General features: G+C 39.0%; 1 protein-coding gene across 1 annotated transcript; it reads right to left on the bottom strand.

Moving 5' to 3' along the window:
* Positions 1-2,424: 2,424 nt before the first annotated feature.
* fgf4 (fibroblast growth factor 4) lies at positions 2,425-11,195 on the bottom strand. The gene is made up of 3 exons (XM_010881798.4): positions 10,622-11,195; positions 7,271-7,374; positions 2,425-6,469 (listed from the first exon to the last, which is right to left on the bottom strand). The coding sequence occupies exons 1-3, from the start codon at positions 10,914-10,916 to the stop codon at positions 6,293-6,295; spliced, it is 576 nt and encodes a 191-aa protein (XP_010880100.1). The 5' UTR covers positions 10,917-11,195; the 3' UTR covers positions 2,425-6,292.
* Between the last annotated feature and the right edge of the window lie 4,354 nt (positions 11,196-15,549).

The following is a 15,549-nucleotide window of genomic DNA, read 5'->3' as shown; positions in this document are numbered from 1 at the left end:
GGATTCAAACCCATGCCAACACACTTGCCATAGGCCACCAGACCAACCCAGGCTACAGTTATGCAGTTTTTTTAGCCAATAGTTTAGCCAATATATTTAGCCAATATTTTCTGGGAACTCTGTTGGGGTGGTGAGAGAAAATCACATGGCAAGTGAAACATTGCCCACCTACAGTTGTGCTCATAGGTTTGCATACCCTGGCAGAAATTGTGAAATGTTGGCATTGATTTTGAAAATATGATTGATCATGCAAGAAAACTGTCTTTTATTTAGGGATAGTGATCATATGAAGCCATTTATCATCACATAGTTGTTTGGCTCCTTTTGAAATCATAATAATAAGAGAAATCACCCAAATGGCCCTGATCAAAAGTTTACATACCCTTGAATGTTTGGTCTTACAGACACACACAGTGACACATAGGTGAAAAAAGTGAATAAAGGTGAATTTCCCACACCCGTGGTTTTAAAATTACAACTAGTGTCTGTGTATAAATAGTTAATGAGTTTGTTAGCTCTCACATGGATGCACTGAGCAGGCTAGATACTGAGCCATGGGGAGCAGAAAATAACTAACTAAATAACAGTCAAAAGATGTGTGTAACAAGGTAAGTGAACTCTATAAAGATGGAAAAGGATATAAAAACATATCCAAAGCCTTATAAATGCCAGTCAGTACTGTTCAATCACTTATTAAGAAGTGGATAAATCCGGTAATCTCTTGATAACATGCCATGGTCAGGTAGACCAAGAAAGATTTCAGCCAAAACTGCCAGAAGAATTGTTCTGGATGCAAAGAAAAACCCACAGGTAACCTCAGGAGAAATGCAGGCTGCTCTGGAAAAAGACTGTGTGGTTGTTTCAAGGAGCATAATACGACGATACTTTGTCGAGTTGCCAGAATGAAGCCTTTACTGCACCAATGCCACAAAAAACCCTGGTTACAAAATGCCAACTGGCAACTCCTTGACATGCCTCACAGCTTCTGGAACTACCATGATTATCCTAAAGAAATAGAGCTTTTTAGTCACAACCATAAGCACTATGTTTGGAGAGGGGTCAACAAGGCTTATAATGAACAGAATACCATCCCCACTGTGAAGCATGGTGGTGGCTCACTGATGTTTTGGAGGTGTGTGAGCTCTAAAGTCACAGGGAATCTTGTGAAATTTGATGGCAAGATAAATGTAGCATATTATCATAAAATCCTGGCAGACAATTTGCATTCTTCTGCATGAAAGCTGCGCATGGGACGCTCTTGGTCTTTCCAGCATGACAATGACCCTAAGCACAAGACCAAGTTGATCCTCCAGTGGTTACAGCAGAAAAAGATAAAGGTTCTGGAATGGCCATCACAGTCTCCTGACCTTAATATCATCAAGCCACTCTGGGGAGATCTCAAATGTGCAGTTCATGCAAGACAACCAAAGACTTTGCATGACCTGGAGGCGTTTTGCCAAGATGAATGGGCAGCTATACCACCTGCAAGAATTCAGAGCCTTATAGACAACTATTACAAAAGACTGCACGCTGTTATTGATGCTAAAGGGGCCAATACACAGTATTAAGAACTAAGGGTATGCAGACTTTTTAACAGGGGTCAGTTCATTTTTTTCTTTGTTGCCATGTTTGGTTTGATGATTGTGCCATTCTGTTATAACCTACAGTTGAATGTGAATCCCCTAAGAAATAAAAGACATGTTTTGGCTGCTCACTCATGTTTTCTTTTCAAGTGGTATATATATTGCCAATTCTCCAAGGGTATGCAAACTTTTGAGCACAGCTGTATCTGGCTGGAATCTTCACACACCTTCCAACAGCTATTCAATTACCCATTTGTCAAAAACTAGTTATTGAAGATCATGTAAAGTGTTTTACCCAGAACTTGAAAGGCACATCTGAAATAGAAATACACGTGGGCCCATGTTTATTTGGTGGGCAGACAATGGAGTCAAGGCAGGGAGATCTAGTGTAGCAAAATTTTTTAGGGATCATTTTCAACCCTTAAACATTGCAGCCTAAATTTACCCAAGCAGAAAGCTGTCATTCTTTCAGTCAAAGACAAGGCTCCATTTAGCTCAGGCTAGCCAGTGGACAGAAATACATGTGTATTGAGTGGCCACACCTGTCTCACTCTTCCAAGAGGTATTAATCAAAATGGACAGTTTACCAAATAAATAACTTGGATCTACTTAGTCTCTTTAAGCTGACATATATATTGTTTTCTCAGTTAAATAATTGTGAATTGTAGTACAACAGATACAGTCAAATTTGATGTAACATTTATTTATTAGAAAGCCAATGCAACACCAATCTCCACGTTTATCATAATTCCTTATTATTTCAATCAGTTACTTTACACTTGATGTAGTCACTATGTGTTCATACATTAACCAATAAGAATTTAGACATGAGAGAGTCAATTTAGAACAGTCTGAGATTTATTAACTTCACATGTAAGTTAGGCATTAGTCATGTGCACAGCACATAAATCTAGATATTTAACAGGAACTGTATAAAACTACAGAAAATATCTGATAAATATTTGTTTAAAGGCAATGGAAACAAGACCACCTGACTCTGAAAGTATCACTTCTTAATTGAGAGCAAAAAATCCATGGATGCAGGAGCAGCACAGCAGTGTAAGAAATAAGCGCCCATAGAAGATAATGGACAAGGAACATTAAACATTTAACTCTTGAGCATGCTCATTTATACATCTTAAGGTCATGTTTCTGTATCATCTCAACAAATGAACTCAGGGAAAAACTGAATGTACAGTGTTGTCTATAAGGTGCATATTTCAGAACATTGTGTTGTGTTGCTTATATACTTGCTGTTTAGTCAAATGAGGTGACTGCCATGGTTGAAACAGGGTTGATGGAGAGGTCACATAATATTTGCCAGTGGCAGTTCAGTCTTTTGTAAACATTATGGTCAGCCATGCAAAACAGTATACTGGGGTACGTTTGGCACAGCTGTGGCAAAGAAAATAATTATGAGATTTGTAGTGAAGCCTGATGTCTCAAGTAACTAAAGAATATTGCAAAAAGCTCTCTGGCCTTTTCTCACTTGGTTTTGCCAACTCTTCAGTCCTCCATCCGAAACCGCCTTCTGAAGGTGATTGAGGGGAGGTGGTGAGGAGAGGCAATATGGATGGAAATCCACCGTTAAAGTAACAAATCACACACCTTCCCCTCCCGGGTCACAGGGGAGAGAGGACAGAGGACTGTTTTCGGTCCTTTCAGTCTCAGGTGCTGGCTGGTATGCAAAAGCATCATAGCCTTGACTCATTTTGGCTGCCATGTGTACTAGTCTTTAGAAAGGCAGGAGAGCCTCCAGGATGGGATCGGTTCTATGGGAGGAATATTGTGCAGCAGGTGTTTCACCATCATCACAAAGAGTTGACAAACATCCTCCTGAGGTATTAGGTCAGCCATTCTGATGTGTTTTTTACTACCAACTGCTAATGTGTCTTCCTGTAGTTGCATTTAGCGAAGTCACCTGATATTTCAAAGTTACTTCGCATGCAATTTCACACAGGATATGGCCTGCAATTTCTTCTGCTTCAACAGTTGCCTAAAACCACTCGTGTATATTGAACATTGACATGGTATGTGGAATGTTGAACCTGAGATGGTACCGTCTCAGAGGAGTGTACAGTCAACACTAGTGTACAGTCTGACTATTGTAACAGTGTGCAGTCAACACTAGTGTACAGTCTGACTATTGTAATAGTGTGCAGTCAACACTAGTGTACAGTCTAAGACTATTGTAACAGTGTGCAGTCAACACTAGTGTACAGTCTGACTATTGTAATAGTGTGCAGTCAACACTAGTGTACAGTCTGACTATTGTAATAGTGTGCAGTCAACACTAGTGTACAGTCTGACTATTGTAACAGTGCGCAGTCAACACTAGTGTACAGTCTGACTATTGTAACAGTGTGCAGTCAACACTAGTGTACAGTCTAAGACTATTGTAACAGTGTACAGTCAACACTAGTGTACAGTCTGACTATTGTAACAGTGTACAGTCAACACTAGTGTACAGTCTAAGACTATTGTAACAGTGTACAGTCAACACTAGTGTACAGTCTGACTATTGTAACAGTGCGCAGTCAACACTAGTGTACAGTCTGACTATTGTAACAGTGCGCAGTCAACACTAGTGTACAGTCTGACTATTGTAACAGTGCGCAGTCAACACTAGTGTACAGTCTGACTATTGTAACAGTGCGCAGTCAACACTAGTGTACAGTCTGACTATTGTAACAGTGCGCAGTCAACACTAGTGTACAGTCTGACTATTGTAACAGTGCGCAGTCAACACTAGTGTACAGTCTGACTATTGTAATAGTGTGCAGTCAACACTAGTGTACAGTCTGACTATTGTAACAGTGCGCAGTCAACACTAGTGTACAGTCTGACTATTGTAACAGTGCGCAGTCAACACTAGTGTACAGTCTGACTATTGTAACAGTGCGCAGTCAACACTAGTGTACAGTCTGACTATTGTAACAGTGCGCAGTCAACACTAGTGTACAGTCTGACTATTGTAATAGTGTGCAGTCAACACTAGTGTACAGTCTAAGACTATTGTAAGTGTGCAGTCAACACTAGTGTACAGTCTAAGACTATTGTAACAGTGTGCAGTCAACACTAGTGTACAGTCTGACTATTGTAATAGTGTGCAGTCAACACTAGTGTACAGTCTGACTATTGTTATAGTGTGCAGTCAACACTAGTGTACAGTCTATGACTATTGTAATAGTGTGCAGTCATCACTAGTGTACAGTCATGACTATTATAATAGTTTACAGTCAACACTAGTGTACAGTCTATGACTATTGTAATAGTGTGCAGTCATCACTAGTGTACAGTCATGACTATTATAATAGTTTACAGTCAACACTAGTGTACATTCTATGACTATTGAAATAGAAAGAAAGACTGTGAATGAAAGCTCGCAAAGGAGGAATAACAGACTGAAGCTTCGCCAGTTAACGGGTTATATTTACAAAATATATAAAGAAAAATATAGGGTTACTGGCTGAGCATATAGTGCAGTCTAACAGCTGTCTGTAAATATTTCTACCATGATTATCCTTTCTAAAAGTAAATCACATGGTAAAGATAGCTCAAATGTGACAAGGCGCAACTAGGACGAAATGGCTGCCTGGTGCTCCAAAGAGACAGAGGAAAAGAAATGAGCAATGAGAGAGAGGCTAGTCTTCAACGGTTTTAAGAGAATTAGTTCAGAGTGAACTATTGAAAAGATTAGGGCTTTTCTGGATTATGTGAGGTAGAAGATGGAGAACAGGGAAAGTGGGGAAATTGATGGTCACACATTCCTCCCCCAAAAATAACTGTTTCTAGCTTTTTGGTGTAAACACACTTGTGGGAAACTTAACTTGATGGTGTCTTCTCATTTTAAATCCAGGGAGAAGCTGTGATGCTGAACTTGCGATTACTTTAATTGATCATTTTAAAATGCATATAATTTCCATACTGAAGAGGACTTTGAGTTTATGTCCCATAGTAAAAGCTATATGTTATAGAGCCTAGGTTATGGTTTCTGCCTTGCACGTCAGCATTGACCTTGGCTTTAAACTCTTAAATTCTCTGCTTATATAATGTCAAGAAGATGCCTCTCTCTATCCGAGTCTTATAGATCTGACAAAGATTGACTGCAGAAAAGTTCAAAGTTCAACCCCCTGGCAGAGCTAAAAACAGATTTGAGAGTGTAGGACTTCAACGCGGCTCTTTCTGTAACCAGTAGTAAGCTGATACTGTTTCAATTAGACTCCATACAACAGAGGCCAGCCATTGGACAATTGCTCCTGCTTCTAATACCAATGACTGCATATAGTTTCACTTGTTAGAACTTCGATCTAAGACAAGTTATTTTCCATCCATAAGGAAATGGAACTGATTTAGAAGTATCTCATATGCTCTGTCACAGTGTAATATGTTATGTATTAAAAGAACAAAGAAAACCATAATTCAGTAAAGTAATCTCACTTCACCCATACACCTCATAGCAGCAGACTTCTGATAAATAAAATAAAAACATAAATAAATGTGTTGATCTCTGAAATTCCCCCTGAAGTGAGGACCTCATTCCCCGAAATAGAAAATTGATTTACATTTATAAATAAACAGATATAATACAAATGTATACATAAAATGGACAGGATGACTTCATCTTGCATAAAACTCCAGTTGAAAGTGCATCGTTTCGAGTCTCCCCTCACCCCACCTTAGTGAGGTTCAGTCTATTTCTGAGTCACTCAGATTCTTGGCAAGAAATGGGTCACTGTCATGGCTGGTGATACTCGGTTTCCTCTTTTTGTTCGACCGGTCTTGCTTAGTCCAATGTACATCCTTGGGTATGCCATTGATTCGTAAGCATTGTAGTTATTTGCCAGGAGATTTTCTTTGAATTTGCACTCGTCGTTGAAGTGAACCTAAAAGACAGATTGGATGGATATTTAATTATAGGCTTTTCATTTAGTACTCAGTACGATAGCATAGACATGATCTAAATGTTACCTACTATGTGGTAAATTGAAACTTAGAAAAATATTTTCAAATTTGGTTTTTTGAAACCCTTACATCCCTTGATGAATAGCTGAAGGGTAGGTTGGGCCTTATTACAGTTTGGTTTGATCTTTAATATTGACACTTATGTGTGGAAAGGCTGACGTAGTCTTGCTGGCACCAGCTCAAATCAGCCAGTGGTTCTAACTAGGGCAGGTGATAAAACCTATACTACTAGAACAACGGTCCAACTATTAATCTAGCCCACGCGAAACATCAATGAAAATGTCGTGCCGTAGAGTCTATAGGCCTATAGGCCAAACTGCACCATGGGTTGTACTGGACAACGGCACACAGCATGTGTGTGGGTGGTCTTTTTGGCCAGTTCATCTTTACTCTGGGAAGGACACTAGGTGCATGTGGTGGCTGGCAATGCTAAGAATGGAATGTGCAGTCTGAATGATCTATTGCGCTACCGTTCCTGGGTTTATCCGGCCCACAATGAAAACACGGCCAGGCACTGGAAGCATGCCAAAAACCCAGCCCAACAATGTGACACGGAAAGGAGCTGCTGGGGGGGTGGGGGGGGTGGAGGGGGTGGAGGGACGTAGTGCATGCTGCGGAGGTAGGGATTTTTCCGACTCAAGTGTGGGGGCATGTAATACAGTTGGCTAGCGATAAGAACATCTACCGGTGGAAATCCACCATCAATTATCTCGTACACTTACCGATCCGTACAGCTTCCCTTTGCTGTTCATGGCCACGAATAAACCACTCCGGACGCCGTAGATTGTAACAACTCCTCTCTCTACTGGAGATATCTCAAGGAGACCTGGAAGGAAGAAAACATTATTTATAAATACTGCCGTTTGCGTCATGTAGCCCGTTTTTTGGGGGAAAACCCCAAGAAGTACCAGATTACTTTCGGTTCTGCTGTTATGTTTGAGCTATATCATCCACTAGGGGGAATTTGAGTGCCAATATGCCTGTTAGTTGCTAAGACATTATGTGATGGTAATGGTGAATGTCCATTAAAGCCATAAAGTCTGTCTCTGAGGGTCATGGGTTCATTCCCTATTTTCAATTCTATTTTCTAACTTTTCAATGTTTGAATGACAGATAAGGTTTGTCTCAATGCACTGATTCCGTATGTGTTTTTCTAGATTCCCATCTACAGTAGGAGGGGTGGTTTGTGGCAGTTACTGACATTTTTCGTTTTAGACATGAAGGCTGTATATCTTGCTCAAAATAGACTGAATGAATCGAGAATTACTCAAGACTTGTGTCATATTTTGACGTATTTCCTAAAGTTTTAGTCACACTATTTTACATCTGCTGTAACTAAGGTTTTTGGGGCAGTATTTATAAAGTGGAAAAACACAACTGGTTTTCTTGTGTAAATACAGTTCTAGTTGCTTGGCCTCTGACTGCCTGTGCCAGATAGATTGTAATCACTGCAGCTGTTCATCCTCTGTTAGTGGGCAAATGGACATTGTTGAAATGAAAACCAAACTCTCATATACACTCTGACGCAGATTACATCCCGTGCAGGTCACTTGGCAAGAAAAAGTTGCTTGTAAAGCTGTGGTTGTGGGTTTGATTCCCTCGAGGGGCTAGTTTTGGAAAAGTATGAACATGTATGCACTTACTATTGTAAGTCATACTGGATAAGAGTGTCTGCTAGATGACGTAAATGCAGTCACACAAGTTTCATAAAACTCAATTTTGAATGAGTCTTGCGTAATGAACGTAATTGCCATACTTACATTTACATGTTTCTGAATTGTATCAATTCCACATGAGTTGTATTCAAGAAGAGAAGTTGATTTTTGATTCAGTTGCTCTTTAAACCTTTGCCCTTCTTTGTTCTTAATTTGGATTTTCTTTACATAGTTTACATAGGGATGTGTTTTAAGGTTTTCAAATTGATGGATCATTTAGAAATTTGAAGTTTTAGGACTTATGTATAAAAATACAAAGAATAACATGAAATTACACTGGAAATAGCCATTACTGCTATGATGCAGAAGCATTGTAAAACACAACATGGCTAAACTGATAGCTACTTTAGATGGGTATCAAAACTGGTGTGCATCGTACAGCAAAACCACCAAGAATGTGTTGTTCCAAAGACTAGCCTGAGTCTAAATGATATTCATTCATTTGTAGCCCCAAAAGTTAGTTTTTCTGACAAGAAACCTTTTGGGAAAAAATAGGTTGATGATAAATGATGAATAAACGATTATGTAGCTCCAACACAATTATTGTGCTCCCTAGACTATACTCTTAGAATATGTCAATTATATGTTTTGGTGACTTGTCTTTTTCAGGACCTTTTACGCTTATCCAAAACTGCATTCCACCAGACCTATACATCACCTCCAAACACGACACAGTGAAACACGCCCAGCAATTTACAAACAGAAATGATGACATCACGCTCTCAAGATACAGCAAATTGACTGAAAGTTTTTATTTTTTGCTAAAAGAGCAGTGGACCACACTCAAACCCATGCTGCTGAAGCACACATACTATGGCCCAGACAGCTGGACCAACCCGGCTCACTTTTTAACCCATTATTAGGTCACACTCATCATGGGGAGGAACACGTTTTGCCTGCCTTATGGGACAGAATGACACATTTTTTACTTCTCAGACTGAGGATCCGATCCTGTGACCTTTCTGTTACTGGTCAGATGCTATGATCTCTTAGATACATCGCCACTTTGCCTAATTAAAACATGGTGTCAATTTTCAACTGACCAAAGTCATCTAAAAAGTACATTCAACGTCTGGGGCTAGCAGTAAGGTTGCTGCATTTTCCATAGGGGTTAGTCTTTAGTTTGGAGATTGGTCTGGCATCAGTCAATCTCACCCATGTCTGGGGAGGAAACCAACTCAAGTAGTGCAAGCATCTTTAAGCATTTTGACCTCTACGTTCTCTTGCCTTTTCATTCAGTGTCCTGGCTAGAGTTTCATGTCCATTAATGTCCAATTTAACTCCAGTAGGATGTTATGCATTGGACTTCTGGGTCCAAAATGATGTCTGGCTCGATTTTAAAGGTGTTTTATGGCAACTGGAGCTGTTCAAACGGAGCCTATGTAATGCATCTCTTTTGAATTTTACGTTGTGTCTCGAAATAGGCCAAGGGAACACAACAAGCTTTTAGTTAAAAGGCAAACCTTGTCGATATGGGTGTCTCTGACATACATCATATCATTTGAAATGACTACTGTTGTAGACAAAAGTTTGTTATTCTTTGTGTCTGCAAATGTTATTCATTATGACTTTGTCTGGAGCAGACATTAATTAGACACGCAAGGCCAACGGGTTAATCTACCGTAACAGATGGGTGTATCTCTGTCCTAACTTTAGGACCCGTATTGGATATTGGCTTGGCTCCTCGCAATCTCTGATTTCAGACACTAGTTTCAGAGTGGAAAGCACCCACACGTCATTTTAAGTTTCCAGATGTTTCAGTGTATGGCCAATTTTTCACTCGTTTGACACAAGATGTAGGACCGTTTATTTAAAATGATCATAGATTGTAGCAGTGCACTGCATGTCACCGATGCCACATAGACACCTTATTTAATCAACTATTACAAAATAATCACATTATAATCAATAAATTGCAGCCCTTGAAACCATATCTGTCACTTCAAAATTATACAAATTGGTAAGGCATTTCAAACCGTGCCACAAAACCATGCCCCGGCACTAAAACATAATGTGATGTTTTAATGTTGTGATATTGGTTATGGAGGCAAAATCCAAACTCTTGAAATGCATGTATGTATTGTATTGTATTGTATAATTGAATACACAAGTTCCACATCAAAACATTTGTTTATATAGATCTTTAACAATTATTTAGATCTGTCACTCAGGTTATATAAAGCACTACAATATTGTATGAAAGTAAACTATGCCTCAATTTAATTTTATGAATTGCTTGGGCCTATTCTTAAATCAGTGAACCGTCCGGGAACTGGCTTTAAGGGCATGGAATCATTGCACTAGAGGCACATGCGACGAGGCTGGGATGCGTAAAAGTCAAAATAATACTGAACTTACTGTAACGGTTTTCGTTGTGCACTCCTGTTATTCTCCCATCGGGTAAAATTTGAATATGAAAACCAATTCCTACATTGCAATAAAGGCGTCGTAGACGTTTAATGCCCATAAGATAGTCGCTATCCCGGTTGATCTCTCTTCTGTCCCCAGGGATCCGAGCCAAGGATCGCGAGTACAGTGTCTCCCAGCGTCGTTCCACTGTGCGGTTTAGCCTGCCAGGAAAAGGGGCACAACGCACTAAAGTAGTCATCAGTCCCAAGACCAATATTGGTAAGAGGGCCGATTGCAAGGCCATCCTTACCAACACCTGCAGTGTTTGTTGAGGGAATTAAAGGGACTAAAAATATCTATCCTGTACCGGCCTTTACGTTGAACTCCAAATAACAAAAAACGAACGAATGAAAATGAATGACGAAAGACGCTCATTCCAAGACAACGGTGATGAGTTTCCTTCGTAACATATAGCCTATTCTTGCTTTTTAGGACAGTCCATTACGTGGTAATCTGTATAGATAAGAGTAAAACGGGTTTATAGTCCAAGTAGCCTATAAGTTGAGAAGTGTTGGCCGTCTAGTCAAGCGCGGCTCAGCCATGCCGCTTTTCCCTTGCCGATGATATTTATATCTGCTGCGAAATTACATCACACACTAGGCTACCTACTGCATCACGGGACAGTATTCTAAGCCACTCTAAACAGACTGATCCCCCATAATGTGCGCACGTAATGCTGTGCCAAGGTTTGGGAAGGGGGCGTTTAATAAAATTGCAAAACTCCGCTTGCCCAGATAACAAAACATTTCCAGTGTTCACTCGTATTGAAACAAGCAAGTCAGCGGGAAGTTGTCTATAGAAATAAGGACCTTATCTAATAGAAAATAGTTCGTAAAACTTAGAATAAAGACTTTGTAATTGGGTTTCTTTGTGAAAAGCTTCCTTCATTATCGGACTGAAATGAAATAATTTATGTATGGGAGGATGTAAAATAGGAAATAGCCAAGTTTACACACTGCGGTGTCAGACAGGAGACAGTTCTATAAATGAACAATAACAGGAAAAAACAAAAGCTGAATTCAACGAATTGAAAACATTAATTTAAGACCCCGGTTCTTAAAGAGAACAATGGTGAGACTAAATAGAATATGAGAAGTATGATAAGTAGATGCTCCTACTGATAATCTCACAGTGGAAATAGCCGAACAGAAAAGCCCGTCACGGATTCTTTCATTGCATGTGGTATGGAGTATAAAGCGTGACTATGTGAATCACTGGGATACTTCTGGCTCTACTTCAGTGAAAGCTTCATAGCTTCATTGATCATGGCCAATATTGAATATTGATTTTAGGGGAAAGAAAATTTGGATAATATGGATGGTAGCTGAATACTTGTAAGCTATAGTTTAAGCTCAGGGTTCCCTATATACTATAAATGTCTTCCTTTTATAAGTTTGCCTTCCACTCATTTTGGAAATGGATTGAAAGAGACAATATATGCGTAATTATTAACGGTTTAGAAACGTTTTCATCGTAGACACGCAGTGGTTCCATTAAGTGGTCAACTGATAGGCCATAGTCTAACAGGTTGCCCTACATCTCTTAAAACATGTTTTTGATTATTTTGTAGCTTTTTCGTGTGTCTCCAATAACACACTGTGAACACTGATCTCTACCAAAAAAAAAGTCTAACCCTTATGGACCGTGAACCCCCGTCACAATCTGACGATTTAGATGCAAAGTTTTTCTCACGTTCACGTTTGGGTAATCCTCAATGTATATTAACATTCTCTCTATGCTGCCAATTTGAACTTTGAATGCAGTCAGATGTTCGAGACATACCTGAGTTCCTCAGCCGTTAGCTTGGAGACCTCTCTTTTTGCTAGGTTCGCTAGTTCACTAAATGCTGCATGCTGATGGCACACAAGGCTCGTCATTTGATCTTATTCTGTGTCTAACAAGTGGGCCCCTGCTTGTTTTTTGCCTTATGGATGATCAAAAAGTGACATTCCTTGTTGCGTTGGCTGCGACCAGTGAGTCAGATCAAGAAGTATAATCGACAATCACTATTGTACAAATTAAGAAGCCCTATGTGTGCTCAGAAAACGTTGGTCTATTTGTCAACTGGGTTTCAGGTCTATACGTTGGTTTCTTTATGAATACAAGGAAATAAGCTATTGTAGCCTAAATGAAAACGCATATTTCTGCAATAACCACATATTGAAATAATGTATTTCAGAAGTAACATTTTCGAATATAATTGGCGTGCATCGCGTCTCAATCTGTTCCTTTAAAGAATCACGGTATTTGTATATAATTCAAGTGATGTTTTGGCTTTCATGTAGTCCTATGGTGCCGCTCTCCATGGTACTGTAATTTGTCTCAGCATTGTTAAATAGGTTACAAATCGCGCAGCACAAGAATTCGTTATAGTAAAGGGTATCGTTTAATTTGTCATTTTAACGTTTTCATGTTAGTTGTTCGGTTGCTTAATATATTTTCCACGTACGATTTACCGACTACATTTTAATGATGTTAAACATCTAAGCCATCAACGTTTGGGTTTACACTTCAATAAGCACATGCCTACTTGTAAAGAGGATAACTTCCATAAACTTCCATAAACTAGCAAACTTCCATAAATTAGCAAATGGTTGCAGCTGGTTAGTTCTTTCCAAATGTATTGTTCCTTTGGCTGAACCTCTTCTAGTCAGCAAGGCAATCGACATGAGTTTGTGATGTCTACGGCGTTCGCCATATACCTGACGAGACCCACTGACCTGAACTTATATTGCCATAGCCTGCACGTGAAAACCCACCCCTTTTCTATTCACAAAATACAGCTGGTATCGACTTATAGTGTAGACTACTATGCAAGGGAATGTTCGCAGTTTCATTACCGCGACTGTAAACCTTTTGTTATTGCAATTGGCTTGTAGACATGGCAATGTAAAAACGTTTAGATCTTTGAACAAACGGCCTAACTGATCTATAAACTATGATATTGTCACACCAGTATTTTTATTCGTATCTGAACAATAATCGTAAAAAGATAGACCCCGTACAGGCTAATGCATGCAATACGTATGTATTGCATATGTATTACTCACATTTAAAACTATTTTTTAATACTTCAATTTTTTACGTTCGGCATATTATGAGTGAAGTACCTCAAAGCTGTATCAATTGGGATCAAAACTTCCCAATTGCTAATTACTATTAGCCTATTCTATCCCTACTGTAAATTTTACATTACTTATGATGAAATACACGTTTTAAACCAAAACAAGGCAGAGGACACTGTAAACAGTGGAAACGTTCTGCAGAGGACAGAGAGAAAGGTCTCCCAGGTTCTGTAAAGAAGGAATTCCTGACCACCAATTAGGCAGGCACTATAGTCTCTGAAAGCGCTTGTCTGGGATAGACACTTCCTTCGTTTTTAATTAGGTAGTACATATTTCATTGTTTGGAATAGCAACAAAATTATTACTAGGTTAATTTCCTTTGCTACTAGGTGATTATTGACATTGTACTGTAAGGTCTTTTGCCAAGTAAGGTCAACAAAAACGTGTGGCTGATATGTATTTATCTTTTAAAATGTGTTTTATGTACAAATTCAATGATTACTTAATTTTCTAGTAGTAGGGCTTGTCATACTGTGTGACGAAAAGCTAGTTAGAAATGCTGAAATGTCATTCAGATTGTGAATCTGTCCATCATTTTAAATATAACATATTTTTACAAAAGTTTCCTAAAATACAAAACATTTATAAATAATAATCATACATTAATGCGCATGTGTTAAACATAGACATATTGTGAGGTTTCTGATCTTGGGATATCGAGCAATATCATTCAGCCTAACAAAGTCCGGTGTTATAGTAGGCAATAGCCCTGAACAATCCGTTGTTTTTAAAAATTGTAACATTATTTTACTTCAATTTCATGTGCATGCTGTTAGCCAACTCGAATGTTGCCCTTCAGAGCCCAATTACTTATCATAACATTCAGTTAACAAAGTTGGGACAATTGTTCCAAAGTGTTTAACATTTATATTTCATATAAATATGCTTCTAACACCATGATGGTCACGTCAAGTCAAATTACCTAAATTTCAAACTCATTATATATTATTATAAAATGCGTGCATTGCTTTATTGTTACATTCGTTTTTGATTCATACGTTTAAAAAATTCCTATGTTGGTTTAACTATGTAAACGTTGAATTAACAGCAAAATAATGTTATAATTGTATGTAAAGCATTTATCATTTGGAGACGTATAATTTCCTGCCCCTAGGGTGCAGTGTCTACAAGTTAACACAAGCGGTTGGCTTTTTCCACAAATGAGATAAGAAATCCTCAAGCCTCTCTGCTATGATCCGGTCGTCTGCAGGATAGTTTAGGAACACAATGCCTTCAATCGGTGGCTGTCAATACGGTTTTTACTTGATGTTACATGCGTCCACTGCTGGAGGGGAACGTTTGTTAATGCGCTAATGAGCGTCTCCCCTTAACGTGGCGACTGCTAGACACGTCATTGTGTTGTGCAAGTCAACAGAAGTCGCGCTGTCGAGACGCCACCTCTTAACTACAGGGCTTTTGTTTACTTGCTTAATGCCACTGAACTAATAAGCGCACCGTGTGCCTAAATAGATATTCTACGGAAGCACGAAGAGGAACAGGACAACAACATGATCTGTGTGGGAACATTCGGATGGGGCTACGCTTGCAATCACATTTGTTTTTTGAAACTATTTTATTTTAAAAGACATCAGTTTTTCTCTTTTCTTGATCTTTTGTCAAGTTGAAAATGTCCCCTATAATCACGCAGGCTGTTTATATTTACATGATATCAGCTTATCTTTTTATAATAGCCTACCATAAATGTTTGCAATTTGGTCGTATACCTTTGCGATAATGATCAGTCTGACCGAA

The sequence above is a fragment of the Esox lucius genome, chromosome 2 (assembly GCF_011004845.1).
Source record: "Esox lucius isolate fEsoLuc1 chromosome 2, fEsoLuc1.pri, whole genome shotgun sequence".
Lineage (NCBI taxonomy): Eukaryota > Metazoa > Chordata > Actinopteri > Esociformes > Esocidae > Esox > Esox lucius.
Note: the sequence above shows the minus strand (reverse complement) of the source record. Positions and strands in the feature narration are given on the sequence as shown.